General features: G+C 47.5%; 1 protein-coding gene across 40 annotated transcripts in view; it reads left to right on the top strand.

The window, feature by feature from the left end:
- MSI2 (musashi RNA binding protein 2) overlaps positions 1 to 18,008 on the top strand; it is a 432,504-nt gene that overhangs the window by 327,221 nt on the left and 87,275 nt on the right. For all 40 annotated transcript variants that reach the window (XR_010582134.2, XR_010582133.2, XM_045376050.3 and 37 more), the window contains one exon: positions 15,680 to 15,762. Coding sequence is in view for 38 of the 40 variants with exons in the window: in XM_045376050.3 (XP_045231985.1) it covers positions 15,680 to 15,762 (83 nt within the window). In the remaining 2 variants the exon portion in view is untranslated. The remainder of the gene's footprint in view (positions 1 to 15,679; positions 15,763 to 18,008) is intronic.

Raw genomic sequence — 18,008 nt, 5'->3', positions numbered from 1 at the left:
CATCTGAGAACAATTTTCTTTAGCAAAAATAGACCTTGAGTCGCTGTCTCCTGGGCTTCTCCCAGACACAGTCTTAGAACATGCAGAGGGGCTGAGGGTGAACCCCGAAGAACACTTCTGTTCTTGCTCCAGATCCCCAGGGCTGCCCACTGACAACTGCCCCCCACCCTGCTGAAGAGCTGGTGAAATTGAACCAAATGCTCCTAATGATCTGTGAATGTATTAATCCTGCTTTCTGTTAATTAACAATATGATAAAACCAGCATTTCGTAAGTCGTCGCTTAACACATGTTTTAGCAATTATGTACTTAGTGGTTTGGATTCAGAATGCTAATAGAATAAAATTTTAATGAAGATACGATGCTATGAAAAATGTATTGAGACGAGTTCAGGTATGGCTGCCGTTAACATGCAGGAGGCAAGAGTCTCGGTTTGAAGGGTGAACCTCCCCAGTGCCTCTCAGCACTGTGTGCTGCTCAGCCAGGAGGACCCAGGAGATCCTGAAATTGACTGGTTCTTGACTCCTGTGAATTTCTCATGCAAAGATCTCATCGTGGGTGTGGGGAGGGGTCCACACCCACTGGCAGTCACTGAAGGTCCCTGTTCCCACCCTACCTCCAGACTTCTAGCAATCTCTGTGAATAAGGGGCAACTTCAGAACCAGAGACCATGAAGTACCATCTCACCTTCTCCTAGAGAGTCTCCAAAATTTTTTAATTGTGCAGAAAAAAAATTAGCATGCAGCCCCCCAATATATCTTACCTAATTTTTAATTTATATGCATGTACCGCTATGTTAATATTCATGTATATTATAAAACCTATACAAATAGGAATATAATAGGATACATTAAGGATTTTATTTATTAATAATTAAAGTAATATTTTTATTACTTTAGAGAGCAATATCGTTGAATATGCTGGTTTTAAAAAAGAATTCTTGATTTAACACTTCATGATCCAACTCTAAAGGTCGGATTCTAAGTTTAGTTTATTTTGATACTTGGTTTTAATGCCTGGCAAAACTGAAAAATATACCTCACAAGATAAACAGATCCCAGCGGAGGAAGCACGATTCACTGTGCTGGCTAAATCATGATACTAATTTTTCAATCCCATCCTCCAATTATGCAAAGGATTTTGTTGAAATTCAGCTTGTAAATTTCCATCTTCCCTGATGTCAATCAGTTTTTCATGCAAACTAATCAAGTGTTGCATTTTTATATTTTTAACAAATGGGTTCAAAATCCACTGAAATGTTCATTTTTTTTTTTTCCAAATGAGTCTTTACAGTTCTGTTTCTGGATTTTAAAAGTCTGCAGATATGAGAGCTTTTGTAGATGACCTAGTTACATCATTTTTAGCAACAAAAACACAAAACAATAGAAATATTTTCCAAACATTTGTTTTCAAAGCACTTTCTCTACGGTACCAGTTTCTGTTGAAAATCAGGTTCTTCCTCACTCACTTGGCTGCAACTTGTTCCATCTGATCAAGACATGTTTTGGGGGTTAGATGTGGCTGGTTAGGTGTCTTGCCTAAGGGTATGGAAAGGGTTGGCTGACCATTTTCTTTTTGGTGGCATATGCTTGTATCATTAGTATTATCTCCAATCCATGTTTTCTTTGCAGTTACCTACTTTGTAAGAGTTGGTTTTCCTTTTTTTTTTTTTTCTTTTTTTGAGACTGGGTCTTGCTCTGTCACCCAGGCGGGAGTACAGAGGCACAATCTCTGCTCACTGTAAGCTCCGCCTCCCAGGTTCACACCATTCTCCTGCCTCAGCCTCCCAAGTAGCTGGGACTACAGGCGCCCACCACCACGCCTGGCTAATTTTTTGTATTTTTAGAAGAGACAGGGTTTCACCATATTAGCCGGGATGGTCTTGATCTCTGACCTCGTGATCCACCCGCCTCAGCCTCCCAAAGTGCTGGGATTACAGTGCCCGCCACCACACCTGGCTAATTTTTTGTATTTTCAGAAGAGACGGGGTTTCACCGTGTTAGCCAGGGTGGTCTCAATCTCTGACCTCGTGATCCGCCCGCCTCAGCCTCACAAAGTGCTGAGCCAGATCGCATAATCTATACCTCCATTTACTGGTTACCTGTAAACAGCACAAGGTACCAACTGTGCTCGGGTGAGTAAACGAGGAGCCACTCTAGCCTCACCCTCATGGAAGCATTTCCTCTTTTCCATAAGTGACTTATAAAATAAGGACAAGTGTCTTGCTGACGTAAGGACATGTGAAGGCACTGGGATTATTCAGTCATATGTTAAATGTTAGTGAAGCTGGAATTACTTCTAGGTGACAAAAATTAGGCATTGTACTTTTTTCCTTCTCCCAATTGTTTTTTTTTTTTTTTTTTTTTTTTTTTTTTTTGAGACAGGGTCTCACTCTTTTGTCCAGGCCACAGTGGCATGATCTTGGCTTACTGCAGCCTTGACCTCCTGAGCTCAAGCAGTCCTCTCCCTCAGCTTCCCAAGTAGCTGAGACCACAGGCACGTGCCGCCACGTCAGGCTAATTTATTTTATTTTATTTTTTGTAGAGATGTGGTTTCACTCTGCTCCCCAGACTGGTCTCAAGCTTCTGAGCTACAGCAGTCTGCCCGCCTTGGTCTCCCAAAGTGCTGGGATCACAGACATGAGCCACCAAACCCAACCTCCCAAAGTTTCTTAACCCTAACTGAATCACTTGGGAGATTTTAAAACATGCAGACGCTGGGGTGCTACCCCAGACCTAATGCAGTTCTGAGGATGGGACCTGGACATCAGCATTTTAAAATTGTTTCCTGAGTGGCTCTGATGGAAGACTCACTATTGAGAAGCAGTGTTCTAGACTGATGCATCTTACATTTTAATTTGCATAAAATCACCTGTTAAAATGCAGATTCAGGTTCAGTGGGTCCAGGATGGGGCCTGAGACTGCATTTCCAACCAGCTCTCTGGTGGTGTGGATGTGCTGATGGGTAGAACACCCTAAATAATGAACTCCAGACTGTGCCGCCCCCTGTCTCCGGTAGCCTCCTCACCTCCTTCCTCCCTCTCGCCATCCCAGGCCTTTGCCGAAGAGTCAGGGAGCAGTCTCTGCTCCCTCCTGGCAGAGCCGCCATGCCAGTCCCGCTGCCTGGGCTGCTGGTCACAGCTTCTCAGAGAAATCTGGCTTCCAGATGTTAAGAACAGTTCCTTAACAGCTGGAAGAATATAATAAAATAGGCCAGACCCCACCCCATAGTGCATAAGTATGTGTGTCTCGTGTGAACCACTCGTCAGAGGCACCCGATGGTCATCTGCCTGCCCACAGACTCCAGGCAGGTTTGCTGGCAGTGCAGCTGGGTGGGGTCATTGGAGATGCTGGCAGGAATGACCCCTCTGGGGGGGGTGCGGAGGGAACAGTGGGCACCCAGCCAGGGCTCTGTCAGTGGGACTGTTCTGAAACCATACCTCATAATAAAAGTCATATAATTTGTGGCAGCGCTGAAAACCTGCTTCCAAGTAGTGGTTTCTTGATGGAGCTTTGGAACCTTATCTGCGGTTGGTAACCATTCCCTGAGAACTTGTTGGAGAAAGGCGAGTGGGCATCTTGAGAAGACTGCTGGGGAAGCTGAATGCAACAGGGCGGGGACCAGCATGCCCACACCCTCTGCAGCCAGCACAGGGTGACACTCAAAGATTAATGGATGATTTTTTTTTTTACCTAAATGAATGCACCTTAGGGTCATTTTTTTGAGTTGGAGTCTCGCTCTGTCGCGCAGGCTAGAATGCAGTGGCGTGATCTCGGCTCACGGCAACCTCTGCCTCCCAGGTTTAAGTGATTCTACTCAGCCTCCTGAGTAGCTGGGATTACAGGTGTGTGCCACCACTCCTGGCTAATTTTTGTATTTTTAGGAGAGACGGGGTTTCACCATGTTGACCAGACTGGTCTTGAATTCCTGACCTCAAGTGATCCACCTGCCTTGGCCTCCCAAAGTGCTCGGATTACAGGCATGAGCCACCACCACACCCAGCCCTCTTAGGGTCTTCTAAAAGTAACAAGGTGACCTAGGAATTCACTGTATGACTCATTTTACCTCTCCCTGTCCTGAATCTTATCCCATCATGACAGTTGGTAAAGCACCATGAACATCTACCTTACAGACATGTCAAGTGGATTTTAACAAGTGAGGCTATACAGAGACAAAAGTAAGCATGTGTGGAGATAGAGATTGGGCTAGAAGAGAAATAACAAGGCTAGTGTGACTGATAGGAGGGGCTAGTTATCGTCTCAGAGGTGCAGGTGTTTTTAAGCAATCCTGGCTGGTGAGGTGGATCATTTGTCTCACAGAGGAGGAAACTGAGGGTCAGAGTGGTTGAATAACCTGCTCAGAGTCATGCAGCCGGTTGTGCTAGAGCCAGAATTTGAGCCCAGATCTACCCAGCTCCAAAGTCTAAGCCCTTTTCCCCCCACCTCAGTGGGGACATTAAGTAGATTGAAACTCCCTCTTAGTGTGTGTGTTGCTCGCTGCATGGATGAGGCTGGAGGATGAATGTGAGAGAAGGCAACAGATTTGAAACCTACTCTTTGGTGGAGTGGCTGGGGATACCAACCCAAATACCCACCTCCAGAGGGAAGAACTTCCAGCTGGTACCCCATCTCCCCTGAGCTCAGAAAGCCCTGAGTTGAGAATCCTTGAAGGCCACACTCCTGCAGTTGGAGCTCGCCAAAGCCGCCTCAGGCTCTGTGGTTTCCAGAGCAGACGTGGAGGCGGCACGTCCTCGTGCCCTTGCTCCAGCTGCGCGCACGACCTCAGCCTCCTCTGCCCCGCTGGGCGCGAGCTGCAGTCCTGGCACCTTCTGCCGGGGTCCTGATCTGAGCCAGTTGTCTAGCGATTTAATTTGGTGAATTTACCACTGCGTCCCAGAGTTTATATTGGCACTTAACAGCAGTAATATGTTTCTCTCTCGCCAAGAACTGACTATTTTCCCGACCAAGATGGAACACCACGCACAAAAAATAGGTTTGTGAACTAATCTGCTGCCCTGACAAGTGTCATTCACAGAATCACTGCTATAGAGCGCACTCGGAATTAAATGAGGTTGGGGTTGTCTGGCCTGGATCACAGGTGCTTTTTCCCACTCAGTTAACAAGAGTCTGGGATGAGACACCCTTTCCCTGCAGCCGCAGGCACTTTCAAATCACACTATCAGTATTCAGGAGAGATTGCTCTCTTAGAAAAATGGTTTGAGGATGGTTAGAGGTCTCCCTCTCTCTCTCTCTCTCTTTTCCCTTCTAACCTCCCTTTCTTCCCTCCTGGGTGGTTCTTTTTAGGATGCCCCCACCCCGTCTGTCCTTATAAAATGCAGCTCTGTAAACATTTGTCTAATTTCACAAGCTCAGGGAGGTGCACCCATCAGTTAAAAAAAAAATCTCCTAGTGCCTGATGCCTGTTTGAAATTCTAAAGTGGAACTTAATTGCTTTCGCATAAGGATTTGATTCGGGCAACCTGCCCATACCTCTGGGAGTGGAAGCAGGATCTGTCATTTACACTTTAGTGTGAACAGGTTCCTGGACCTGGGAGAAAACAGCTTTGTCTTTCCCTGGTCTGCCTTGGATTTCAGAGGCTTCTTAAAGACAGCGTTATTGAGGGGCACGGTGGCTCATGCCTGCGATCCCAGCCCTCGGGGAGGCCAAAATGGGAGGATCACTTGAGGCCAGGAGTTCGAAAGCAGCCTGGTAACATGGCAAAATCCCATCTCTTAAAAAAAAAAAAAAAGTTTCCCACTTCATGTAAGAGGTCCTCAAAATTATCTTTCCTGTAGAGAGTTCTGGATTCTCTTTTACCATATGGTCTCCACTTAGCTTGTCCTGAATTGGGAAGCATAGGGCAGAGTCAGGCTTGCATCAGCATCAGAATTGCCAGAGACCTGGGTAAAAACGCGGTTCCTGGGCGACACCCACTTGAGACCATGTTAGGAGCCGGCAGAGCCCAGGGATCTGCATTTTTGACAAGCCCTTCCCCCATGAGAGATTCTGCTGCAGGACCACACCCAGAAACATTGGTCTAGGAGCACACTTGGCCTTCACCCCCACCTTGATATATTGTCTAGGAGTGTCCATAAATAAATGGTCACCAGGTTATGGTGGCCAACTGAAAAAAAACTTTGTAACTAAAGCCTAATGAAACACTTGGTGGTTCATGGTTGGCATCTGACTTTTAGAAGGGTTCTCCTCACATTTCAAGGTCAAGGGTTGGCCAGCACATCCCTGAGCTGAAAAGAAAGAAAAGCACCTTTCCAGTTGAGAAATTGGCTCCCCTCTGGCAAAAGCCGCCAATGTAGCTTAATATTAATTTAGGGAATGCAGTCTTGTGCAGTTCCATGGAACTAGACTGGAAATCTGATAGTGCCATTTCTGTTATCTGATTCCTCACACACCTGAGATCACTCCCCGCCCCCCACCCAACTCCTCCCAGCCCCAAAGGTGGCTGCAGAGGCGCAGGTGTGAGCTGGCTCACTAAGTCACTTTCCCCCTCCTGATTAAGCGTGTTGGGGAATAAAGGAGACCGGTGTCGACTCACGCCGATCTCTGCCTTGCCTGTGCTCGAGCCACTTGTAATTCCCCGCAGCCCCAGCCAGCTCTGCAAGGCAGAAAGAAATATGACCAGGCAAGTTGAGAAAATAAATTAAACTAAGTGTCAACTTTTCTTGTTTCTCTCCTCATTATTAAGAGATGGAATGGGGCTCGTTTATCAAGCAGGGGGAGAAATTAATTGACACGGCTTTAATATCATGATGTCTGGCGTGTCTGGTCACATTCCTTCATTTTTGGAAAGGCATTTTATTATAGTTTACAGCAACCAGCTGCCAAACTACTGGTGTAAACGAGGAAGCAGGTGCATGAAGGATGCCACAGTGGAGGGGCTGCGATGCCACCCTGGAGGGGATGGGGACATGGCAGAGAAGGAGGGCCAGTTCAGAAGGGACCCCAAAGGGAGGCTGCTTATTCTGGGGTGAGGGAGGAAGAAGGATATGGGGGAGGAGGGAGGGCTGTGCTAAGAGGGCATGCCCGCAGACCCCTCGAATCCATCATGGGCTTGTTTACTGGCCACCAGGAGGGCAGTCTCAAGTATCTGCCTCTGATGGCCTCCTGACCTGAAGTCTTTGTTCTTAACCATCCCCGAGGCTGGGTGCTGTGTGCAGCTCAGGTCAGCCTGCCTGCCCCTTTTCTTTCTTCTTAATAAGGCTAGGGAAGTGAGCACTTCTCTGTCCATCCCTCCAGGGCAGCTGAGTCATTTGAGAGCCAGTTTGCTGCAAAGAGACCTCTAGCATCGAGTCTGGCATCCCAGTCCTACTTCAGGTACATCTGCGGTTGGGGGTCTGGAAAGGTTCAGAGAAGTCACTCTGCTGTGCTCATCCTAGTTAGACCGGCTTAGGAGATGGTCTAGCTGTTTTTCTGTGTGAAGGTCTTCTTTGCTGTGTATCTCTGAAAATCCCCAGTGCCTCCTTCCCTGCTCTTACGTTTAAGAAATCAGATACTTCAGGGTGCAGGGGAAGCCGACAGAGAGCTGGAGTGGATGACCACATCTTTCCCCACTCTCTCCTTGCCCTCCGTCTGCTGGGTTGTGAGGACCGAGGGCTTTTGCCTATTTCATAGATGTTCTTACAGGGAAACATGGCAGGGACAGGGTTCAGGGGTGCAGTTGTTGGACAAGGTAGGAGTTGATGAGTATGGAACAGTCTGCCTTCATATGAAGAAGGTGGGCTGCAGGGGAGAGAACACAAGGTCCCACCGGGGCCTCAGTTCTTCATCTGTAAAGTGGGAACGATCATTTCTATTCATGCTCCCCAGGGTGGGGCTGGGGGTGAAGATTGAGTTACAGAGTGGCTGCTCGGTAAGGGCAGATGAGCTTTCTCTTTTTAACGTTATTATTAGAATGTGGACTGATCCTCAATAACCGCCTTTGGGAAACAGATGTGAGTTGTAATGGAAGGAATCCTAGCCCTTCCCACCTTATAGAGTCCACATTGGCACCTGGGTGTGAAAGCACACACAGCCTGATCGTCACCCACCCTTTCCCAATACCTAGTGTCTGAAAATGCCCAGGAACCTCTAATGGCAACCCCAACTGGCTCTCACTGAAACCAAGCTGTCGTGCAGTGATTTCCCAACATGGCAGCCAGTAATCAGAAACATGCTGCTGCTTTTGAAAAGGTAGCTTGTTTTTCTCCTTGGAACATATTGATCTTCTGAGTTATATTTTTCTTCAAGCAAAGCCAAGCCATGTGATGCCACCTACCCATGCCTGCCGTGCATCTGTGCACACTACTTATCTCTTCCGTGCTTCCAGGTGGGGCCTCAGACCTTCCAAGTTTAGGGTTGCAGGACAGCTGACTTGCCAAACCTGTCACAGGTCGTGGAGGTGACCTAGAAATGTTCCACGTTGGGGCTGGGGACAGCCTGAGGCGTGGGGTTGCCAATGGACACACAGCCAACTGGGACTTGACTTGTGACGATGCAAGCAGACCACCATGCCTCCTTGCCAGGTCGGCCCCTCTCACAGTCTCTGAGCCATATGGCCACCAAATCCAGCCCTGAACACTTACTGATCCAAAGAAGACCCTGACAGTCTGCTCCAGAAAAGTAGCGGGGAGTATGACAGCAACTTGGGGTACCACTCCTGGGTTCAGCTCCTGCTAAACATGGTTTAGTGGCCATGTCACGATGGATGAGTCACTGAACTGTGCAGCGCAACTGAGCACAATGACAGTAGCAGAGCCTGCCCTGCCTCTCGCAGAGTTGCCTTGGGGACCAGGTAGGATGATGGATGAAAAGGATTTTCAAACCAGAAAGTGCTCCCCACGCGCAAACCCAAGGGACTCGTGTGTGCTGGAAGCAAACCATGAATATTGCTTTCCCCAAATACTGGGTTATTAGCAAGAGAGGGAAGTTGCATGAGTTATAAATATTCTTAAGTACACATACCTTTAATTTCTCATGGGATACTCAGAATAAATTTGACAATCTGGGGTTTTTTCTTCCCTCATTTTTTTTCTCCATTAACCAAGTGTGTTAACTCATGACTTGCATTGATTTTCACTGAAGATGCGTTAGATACTACATGATTGCCTATTGGTGTTCATTGACCTATATGATAAGAGAAGAAAATTATTTTTGAGGCTAGGAGGAGGCTGTTCCCATCTTTCTCTCTCTGACCTAAAAAAAATTCTCTTGTAAGTTAACTGTCGATGTTCCTCGGTGACTGCATTTGGAGCAGGTCATTTTAATTTTGAGGTATCTCGTTTTCAGATTTCGATCTTCTTCTTCTGTGTATGTGATTTTTTTTTTTTTTTGTAGCCTTGTATTATTCAGATGAATATTTAGTTTTGTTCATTTGGATAAAAGAGGAGGAAAAGGTTTGACTGTTAAATGCTTATCTCTTAAATAGCACGCACTTGTTAGTTTCTAATAATAGCTTCATTCAAGAGAATGCTAGAATTTCATTTTTAAATGCTCCCTGTCAACTGCTACCCTATTAATACCCATTTTTAAACCACTGGTGTTTAAGGTTAACCTTCCCATCACCTTCTTTGTCCCAGCTTTGCTGACTTCTGGAGCTCCTTGGAAGTGTAGGGTGCAGTGTTAAGGTGGGGGCTTTAGGAGAGGGGGGGCAGGTGCCACTTTGCTGATGCCAATTTGGTGAACTAGTCTCTTGTCCCCCAAGTTCTGGCCCTTTGTTTCCCCCACCTCCCCTGGTTGTCAGTCCCTGGATCTCCTCGCCATTCTGGGTGGGGGCTTGAGTGAGTTTAAATACCCGGGGAGGAGTTATCTGGTTCTTACGACCAAGGGAGCAGTGGATGTTCACAGGGGTAACCCAGAGGGCCCCGATGCAGTGCCAGCCCTCACAGACTCACCGTGGACTAGAGCCCTCATCCTGCCAGGGGCTGGAGCAGGACCCCTGCTTCTGCCTGCTTCTTTTAGAGGTCCAGAGAGGCAAAGGGACTCTCTGGGGGCACACAGCTTATCTGGCCCCTTGCTGAGTGAAGATAGTTGTGTGTATCTTTTACCCGATTGCTACACCTCAGTTTGATGGGCCTTCATGAGGCTCCATTTCTGACTCTCTGTGGGGCCCTCTTTTAGGACAATGAGAAGGAAATAATCACGACTCCCTGTCCTCCAGCTCTCCCAAATCCCCTGTACATCCAGTAGACTGTTCAAAAGACTATGATGCCTTGAAAACCTATGTCAAAACAAGCCAGGCACAACAGTACAGAACATACAGTGTATGATGCCACTTGTATGGGAAAATTCATAGTCATAACAGGTAAAATATAGGCCAGTGTGGTAGCTCATGCCTGTAATCCCAACACTTTGGGAGGCTGAGGCAGGAGGATCACTTGAGCCCAGGAGTTTCGAGACCAGCCTGGGTAACATGGTGAAACCCCATCTCTACAAAAAAAATTGCAAAATATTAGCCAGGCATGGTGGCACACACCTGTAGTCTCAGCTACCTGACAGCCTGAGATAAGAGGATTGCTTAAGCTTGGGAGATTGAGACTGCAATAAGCCAAGATTGTTCTACTTCACTCTAGCCTAAGTGACAGAGGACTGAGACCCTGTCTCAAAAAAAAAAAAAAAAAAAGGTAAAATAGAGGTGACTAAGGCTGGGGGAGGGGGAAATGGGAAGTTATTTAATGGGTACAGAAAAGGTCAGGAGGTGGATACTGGTGATGACTGCACAGCATTTTAAGTGTACTTAATGCCACTGAATTGTGTGATTAAAAATGGCTACAATGGCCGAGCACATTGGCTCACGCCTATAATCCCAGCACTTTGGGAGGCTGAGGCAGGCAATCACCTGAGGTCAGGAGCTCGAGACCAGCCCAGCCAACATGGTGAAATACCGTCTCTACTATAAATACGGAATTAGCTGGGTGTGGTGGCGTGCACCTGTAGTCCCAGCTACTTGGGAGGCTGAGGCAGGAGAATCGCACAAGCCCGAGAGGTGGAGGTTTCAGTGAGCTGAGATTGCACCACTGCACTACAACCTGGGTGACAGAGCAAGACTCTGTCTCAAAAAAAAAAAAAAAAAAAAAAAAAAGGCTAAGATGGTAAATTTTATGTTAGGTATATTTTTACCACAGTAAAATACTTATTTCAAAAGGATTTTTCCCACCCATCACTCTATCCCAAATTTCTGACCCCATTGTTTTTGTCCTCCACTGCTCATTTTAATTCATTTTGGGGGTTATTCACCACTAAGTTACTAATTTGTTGTAAATGCTAATGCGTCTGTGAAATAAAAATGATTATATGTTAAGGAATAACACTTATTGATAATTAAGTGTTCTGTTGCTTCTTTGCTTTCCCCAAATGGAATAAATAAATATTTTAGACATAATCAAGTTTGTTTTCTGTGCTCGGGCCAAACAGACAGAGATGTTGAAATGATATAGGTCTTTAAAATACGGCAAATGAGTCTTGGCATCGCTGAATTGTTATGCATTCAGGGTACACAGGCTTGAAATCCAGGCTATCTCCTCTAATCAGGAAAATCATTTTTGTGATACTTGAATTTTGAGTCCTGTGGGGTTAGGAAAAGGACCAGCAGGGAGAATATCAGAGTCAGAATTTGAAATGATGCCCTGAGTCTTGCCCCGACCCTTCCCGGTGCAACAGTCTGCATTTTAATTCCTGTCTCCTAGCTCAGTCGCCCTTCTTCCCATCTCAGAGTGGGAAACTGGGGCATCAGAGAGTCCGGAATGGTATGGAGGTGATTTGTGCAGTGGCCCAGGAAGGAGTTGGTTTGCAGCAGGAAAGCAGCTCCCATGGCAGGGAACTCAGCCATGGCCTGCCATGGTGACTTGACTTACTCTGGCCTGTATTCTAGGATCAAGTGTGTTTGCTTAGCTGCAAGGTGGCCTTAAACCAGGCTGTCCTCTGGCTCGTGGAGCGGTGCCCTTCACTGGTGGCACTGACTTCATGCTCTTTCCCCATAGCCAGAACGGGTTTTTCTCATTCAACCACTCTCTCCTGCCTTCAGTCCAGAGCAGCATGATTGGCCAAGTAAGCAGGCCTGGCAGGAGGAAGTCGTGTGCGGCCCCCCTGTGTGGGATATGGGGGTGGCTGAAACCTAGAACCTTGCTGTATTCGTTTTGTGTGGCTGCCATAACAAATTACCACAAACCTGGTGGCTTAAAACAACAGAAACTTCTTGTCTCACAGTTCTGGAAGCCAGCGCTGCACTCCCTCCAAAGGTTCTGGGAGACAGTCGTTCCTTGCCTTCTGGAAGACCAGCTTCTCAAGGCTCCAGGTGTTCCTGGTTTGTGGCGGTACCACTCCATTCTCAGCCTACCTCTGTCTTCACATGGCCGCCTTCTCTTTCTCTGTGTCTCAAATATCCCCTGTTTGTCTTTTAAGGACACCTGTCATTGGATTTAGGGTCCACCCTAAATCCAGGATAATCTCTTCTCAAGATTCTTAATTAAATTACATTTGCAAAAGCTCTTTTTCCAAATAAGGTCACATTCATAAATTCCAGGGATTAGGACATGGATGTATGTTTGGAGGGCCACTATTCAACCTGCTACACTTGTCCTAATTAGCAGTGAGGTTCCTTGAAAACTGGCCTATCCTGGCTTGTTTTATTTGCAAGGTGCCTGGGCTTGGGGGCTGGAGCAGAGGGGTGACCTTCAAAGACAGATGAGACCCAGAGTGCCCTGCAGGCTGGAAGTGAGGAATGGGAGGGAGAGGCTCTCCCTGCGTGAGATCCTCTGACTCGTGCCTGTTTGTGAATTGTGCAAGCAGAGGGCCATTGCCTTGTTGATCTCGGCGTCCTTCACAATGCCTAGCACAGGTGGCAGTTGGTAAATGCAGAAGGAAGAGCGGAATCAGTCTTGAGGCAAAGCAGTGACTCAAGTGGATCAGCAAGATGCTCAGAACCTGGAGGAGCAGAAAAGGCTCATTCAGTCACTCACTCAGCGCTTAGTGTGTGTTAGGGACCCTGTTCCATCCTGAGGACCCTCAGAGAACAAGACCCCAGCGTCACCCTCTTGCAGGGTGCTCTGGCTTGAAGTCACGCTGGCCAAATTCCGCGGCCTCTGCAGTGCCGCCCCTCCCTCCCTGTGGAATTTCAGGAGGGCGCTGGCTCTTAATCCATTCTCCTGGGGCCGGTTGAGATCTGGGCCCTAGGAGGGTGGGGGTGGGTGAAGGGGATTAACCAAAAAGATTAAGTCCCTGGCTGAGTGCTCCAGGGGTCCTTGACTGGGTGGGAGTTTTAACCTGATGTTTTTAAGGCTCCTCCCAACCCAGAATTCCTGACATGTACCCCGGTAGGGTGAGCTGAACGCCCGCAGGAAACTGAAAGCACTTAAAGCAGCGCTTGGGGAACAAATACGCCAAAGCCCAAAGAGAAGTGGCGTGGGGACGGTGTTGCTGCGGCTCTTCTCCAGCTCTGCAATGATCAGTGGGACCAAAGGCCAAGGAGAAGGAGATGCCCAAAGAGAGGGTATAGGATAGTGTTCCCAGTAGCTTTCTCTCAAAGGACCTGGTTTAGCGGGCAGGGGGTATAAACCTGGTCAAAGGTTTTTTTGTTGGACAGCATTTCAAACAACGTATCATGTCGGATGTCTGCTTCAGGCCTCTGAGGTGACTGAGAACCTAGCTTTTACTGGGTGACACTGGGAGAAACTTGCCATCTTTGAGCCTCTCCAGCAGACACTCATGTCCACTTCATGGTATGTCTGATGCTGCCTTATGTATGCTGGGACTGTGTATGCTGGGAGCATTGGCCCACTATTTGGTGTGTGGTGGTAGCAAATGGCATAATAAAGATCGCGATTGCTGTGTTTCGTGGTCCTAGCCTTCTGTTTTACTGGAAATGGTTTGAGAGCAGAGGGTAGCCTTTTTTATTTTCGTACCGAAGAATCTGCTAGTCCCTGCAGGAGCTATGCTAAAGGAGCTCCACCTATCAGCTCCCTGTTTCCTGGTGTTCCTTAGAAGAAGGTGGTGTTAGAGTTGGATGCAGGAGAGTCAGAAGGGACCCGAGAAATTCCCTCTCTGTCCTGTGTTGCAGAGACCCAAAATAGACAGAGAGCTTGAAAAGGAAGCATCTGTATTTTACTCATTGACTGGAAACACAATTATCATAATATAATTGTGATAGAACAGCCATTCAGCTTTTGTCTTCCTGCTTGTTGTGTCTAGTTTAGTGTTCAGCCAGGTTCGTACCTTTCGGGAGAAGAGTGTCTTAGTTGGGGCAGCTATAAGGAAGTACCAAGGTCTATGAAAAACAGTGTATTTCTCACAGTTCTGGAAGCTGGCCGTCTAAGAGCAGAGTGCCAGCCCGGTCAGTTCTGGGAGGGGCCCCCTTCCTGTGTACAGACAGCTGCCTTCCTATTGCATCCTCGCATGGTAGAGAGAAAAAACAAGCTTTCTAGTGTCTTTCTGTAAGGGCACTAATTCCATTTATGAGGGCCCCATCCTCACAATCTCATCACCTCCCAAAGGCCCGAACTCTTAATACCATCACATTGGGAGTTTGGATTTCAACATGAATCTGGGTGGGGGATGTGGGGGGCAGTGGGGGGTGGCCACAGACATTCAGATGGCAGCAGACAGCCTTGCGAATCCTGATTTGGGTTGTGACAGGAGGTGTGAAACCCAGGGTCCAGTTCTACCACCTTCATTTGCAGATGCAAAAGTTGAGGCTCAGAGAGGGGAAGGGGCTTCCCCAGACTAAACCTAAAGTAGATGCACAGTGAGAACTGGAAGCCAGGTCTCAGTCTCCCCATCAGTGTGTCTGCCCCCACTGCCTGTACTCCCTAGCCATGTTAGTGCTACCACGTGGCAGCTGCATCCCATCCAAGGAGGGTGCAACCCTGCGTGGGGCCACGTGGTAAAGCAGCACTTACTGAGTGGGGTCACAGATGGGGCCACATGCTGGAAACGCTGTCAGAGGCAGGAGGAGAAGAAAGAAAGGGGCAGGAGGGTAGGGAGAGGAACTGAGGATACTGAGCAGCAGTCGCCTGCCAAAATTCTTCAGTGCAGCTTGTCTAGCAAAGCCAGTCTCCAGCCGAGTAAATACAGTGGATAGCTGACGGGCTGACAGCAGGCATCAAACAGTCTTAAACTGCCCCAAATCCACGGCGCTTTTGAAGCAGCAGTAGAAAAAGGATGCCTGCGCGGAACAGAGGCCTGAAACTTTTAATAGTTTCTTCCAGGCCTCAGGATGTCCTGATGAGGTATTAGAGGAAGTAATTCAGGAAGAAAAGGACAAATAACCGCCTCCGTCTGGAGGCCGACCCGAGGGCTGGCCAGGGCTGCTCGCGGAAAGGGCAAGCGTGGCCCCGCAGTGATCCACGAGGCTCTCGTTAGCCCACCCGCCTGCTGCGGTGCACAGAGCCGCGGGGCTCTGACCCTTGTAAATAACAGACAAGTAAATTTCTTGTTTGCTTCGGGGCAAATGTAAACCACACAGTGCCCGCTGCATGTGGGTGAAATCATTAACTTTTCCTCGCTGTCGGAAGGGTGCTCCGTACAAATTAGAAATCATTGCCTCCAACCTCAAGGCCCTCCCAAGGATCCGCCCACCTACCCCCAGACCGGGAGGCTGTCAAGACCTCAGGATGTCAGAGAAAAACGTGGGCCTGCCAGAACTGAACTCACCCCACCTCTCTTTGTTTTTTCTTCTCTCTCTTTTCCTTTAGGGTTTGGCTTTGTCACTTTTGAGAATGAAGATGTTGTGGAGAAAGTCTGTGAGATTCATTTCCATGAAATCAATAATAAAATGGTAAGTGTGTAGGGGTTGTGCTGAAATGGAACGCCCCCTTCCTCTACGTACACACCCCGTCTTGCAGACTGCTCCAGCCCATCATCGGGCTGGGCTGGGCAGGGGTGGGGAGGGGCTAGATGCTCGGGGTCTGGTCCTGTGAACAGTAGCAGTTGTTTCATACTGAGGTGGACAAACTCTATAAAGGGCCAAGTCGTGAAATTTTCATCTTTGCAGGCCATACAGCTGACTGCAACTACCCAGTTCTGCTGAGTAGAGTCCATAGGCAATGCATACATGAAGGAGTGGGGCTGTGTTTCAATAAAGCTTTGTTTATGGACACCAAAATTTGAACTTTATATACTTTTCACAGGTCACAAAATATTAATTTTTTAACCACTTAAAATGTAAAAACCAGGCCAAGCATGGTGGCTCACACCTATAGTTTCTGCACTTTAGAAGGCCAAGGCAGGAAAATCACTTGAGGCCAGGAGTTCAAGACCAGCCTGGGAAACATAGCCAGACCTCATCTCTTTAAAAAAAAAAAAAAAATTAGTGGGCCGCAGTGTGCCTGTAGCCCCACCTACTCGGGAGGCTGAGGTGGGAGGATCACCTGACCCTGGGAGGTTGAGGCTGCAGCGAGCCATGATCACACCACTGCACTCCAACCTGGGCAACAAAGCGAAACCCTGTCTCAAAAAAATAAAAATAAAATAAAAAGTTAAAAACAATTCTTAATTCTTGGACTTTACAAAAACAGGCAGAGGGGCTGGATTTGACCTGTGAGTCGTAACTTGCTGACACCTGGCTTAGGATATTCTTTTGCTGTGCAGCTTTTGAGGGGTATATCCTAGACAGGAAGTTTACTGCACCAAACTGTTTTTCTCTTTGGGTCCTGCTGGAAAATTAACATTCCCTCCCTTGCCATCAATTAATTTCTGCCCTCTTGATCAGCTGCTTCCTTCCCTCTCTTTGGCTCTTTAAAGTTCTTTTTTCTGCCACAGCAGCCTCAAAAGAAAGGAAGGTTGGATTACTGGAAGTTTGGGAAGTCATGTAGGCCTCCCAGATCGGTGGCCACCAGAGGGTGCCATATCATGCATAGCATTTGCGCACTCAAAGTCTCAAACTCCTTTCTTCAGATTGAGTGGGGGGTGAAAATTCCCTTCTTTGTTGGCTCCAGAAAAACAGAAGCTCAGCAGGTGTTTCTGGAACCATCAGCAGGTCCTTCGGAGCAAAAACATTTTGGTTGGCTATGAGAGCCTCCAGCCTCAAGAGAAGAGGGAGGGCAAATTTGTGTTTCAATTGCCGCTGTAACTTTAATATTTTCTTCCTTTTGTCAAAACATTTCTTGCTTCTGAAACATGCATTCAGACATGCATTGTATATTGGTCTGATATGTGTTCACCAACTTTAAATTCAATAATAGAGCTTTTAGTGTGGATAAGATCAAAGCAATCTGCTTAGCATGTGGTGCTACAGGCCTGATTCAATATTTGACTTGCTAATTTTTTCCCAGGGCACTAAAATAATATTGTTCATATTGTTCCTTGCCATCATATGCATCTGAAATGAAAATACTCTTTTTTTGCATACTGTATGTTGGAGGCATCAGCTCAGACATTAAAATGGTAGGAGGGAGATAAGTGTGTAGGAATAACACAGGTCCCCTCATAGGCTTTCTCTGCTCCCCAACTGTCAGCGCAAGTTTACAGTTGGTACTTTTATCTTGGTAGGCTACCACTTGGTATTTTTATTTTTATTTTTATTTTTTTAATTGAGACAGAGTCTTGCTCTGTTGTCCTGGCTGGAGTGCAGTGGTGTGATCTCGGCTCACTGCAACCTCTGCCTCCCTGCAACCTCTGCCTCCCGGGCTCAAGCAATTCTCCTGCCTCAGCCTCCCAAGTAGCTGGGATTACAGGTGTGCACCACCATACCCAGCTAATTTTTGTATTTCTGGTAGACGGGGTTTCACTGTGTTGGCCAGGCTGACCTCAAACTCCTGACATCAAGTGATCCACCTGCCTCGGCCTCCCAAAGTGCTGGGATTACAGGCATAAGCCACTGCGCCTGACGGGTATTAGCTGTTTTTAAAATGAGAGAGACAGAGGACTTAAATGAAACTTGCATCCAGTCCCAGATACCTTGTTTATCCTAGCCAGAGCACGCCATTGACAGGCTCCACTAAGGCTGCTGGGCAGTGGGCACTGGGGAATAGAAGAGGCAGCAGATGCCATTCCTGTCCTGCCAAGGCTTAAGGGTTCATCAGG

This window comes from Macaca fascicularis, chromosome 16 (assembly GCF_037993035.2).
Source record: "Macaca fascicularis isolate 582-1 chromosome 16, T2T-MFA8v1.1".
Classification (NCBI taxonomy): domain Eukaryota; kingdom Metazoa; phylum Chordata; class Mammalia; order Primates; family Cercopithecidae; genus Macaca; species Macaca fascicularis.
The sequence above is the reverse complement of the archived record's forward strand: the minus strand, read 5'-3'. Positions and strand labels throughout refer to the sequence as shown.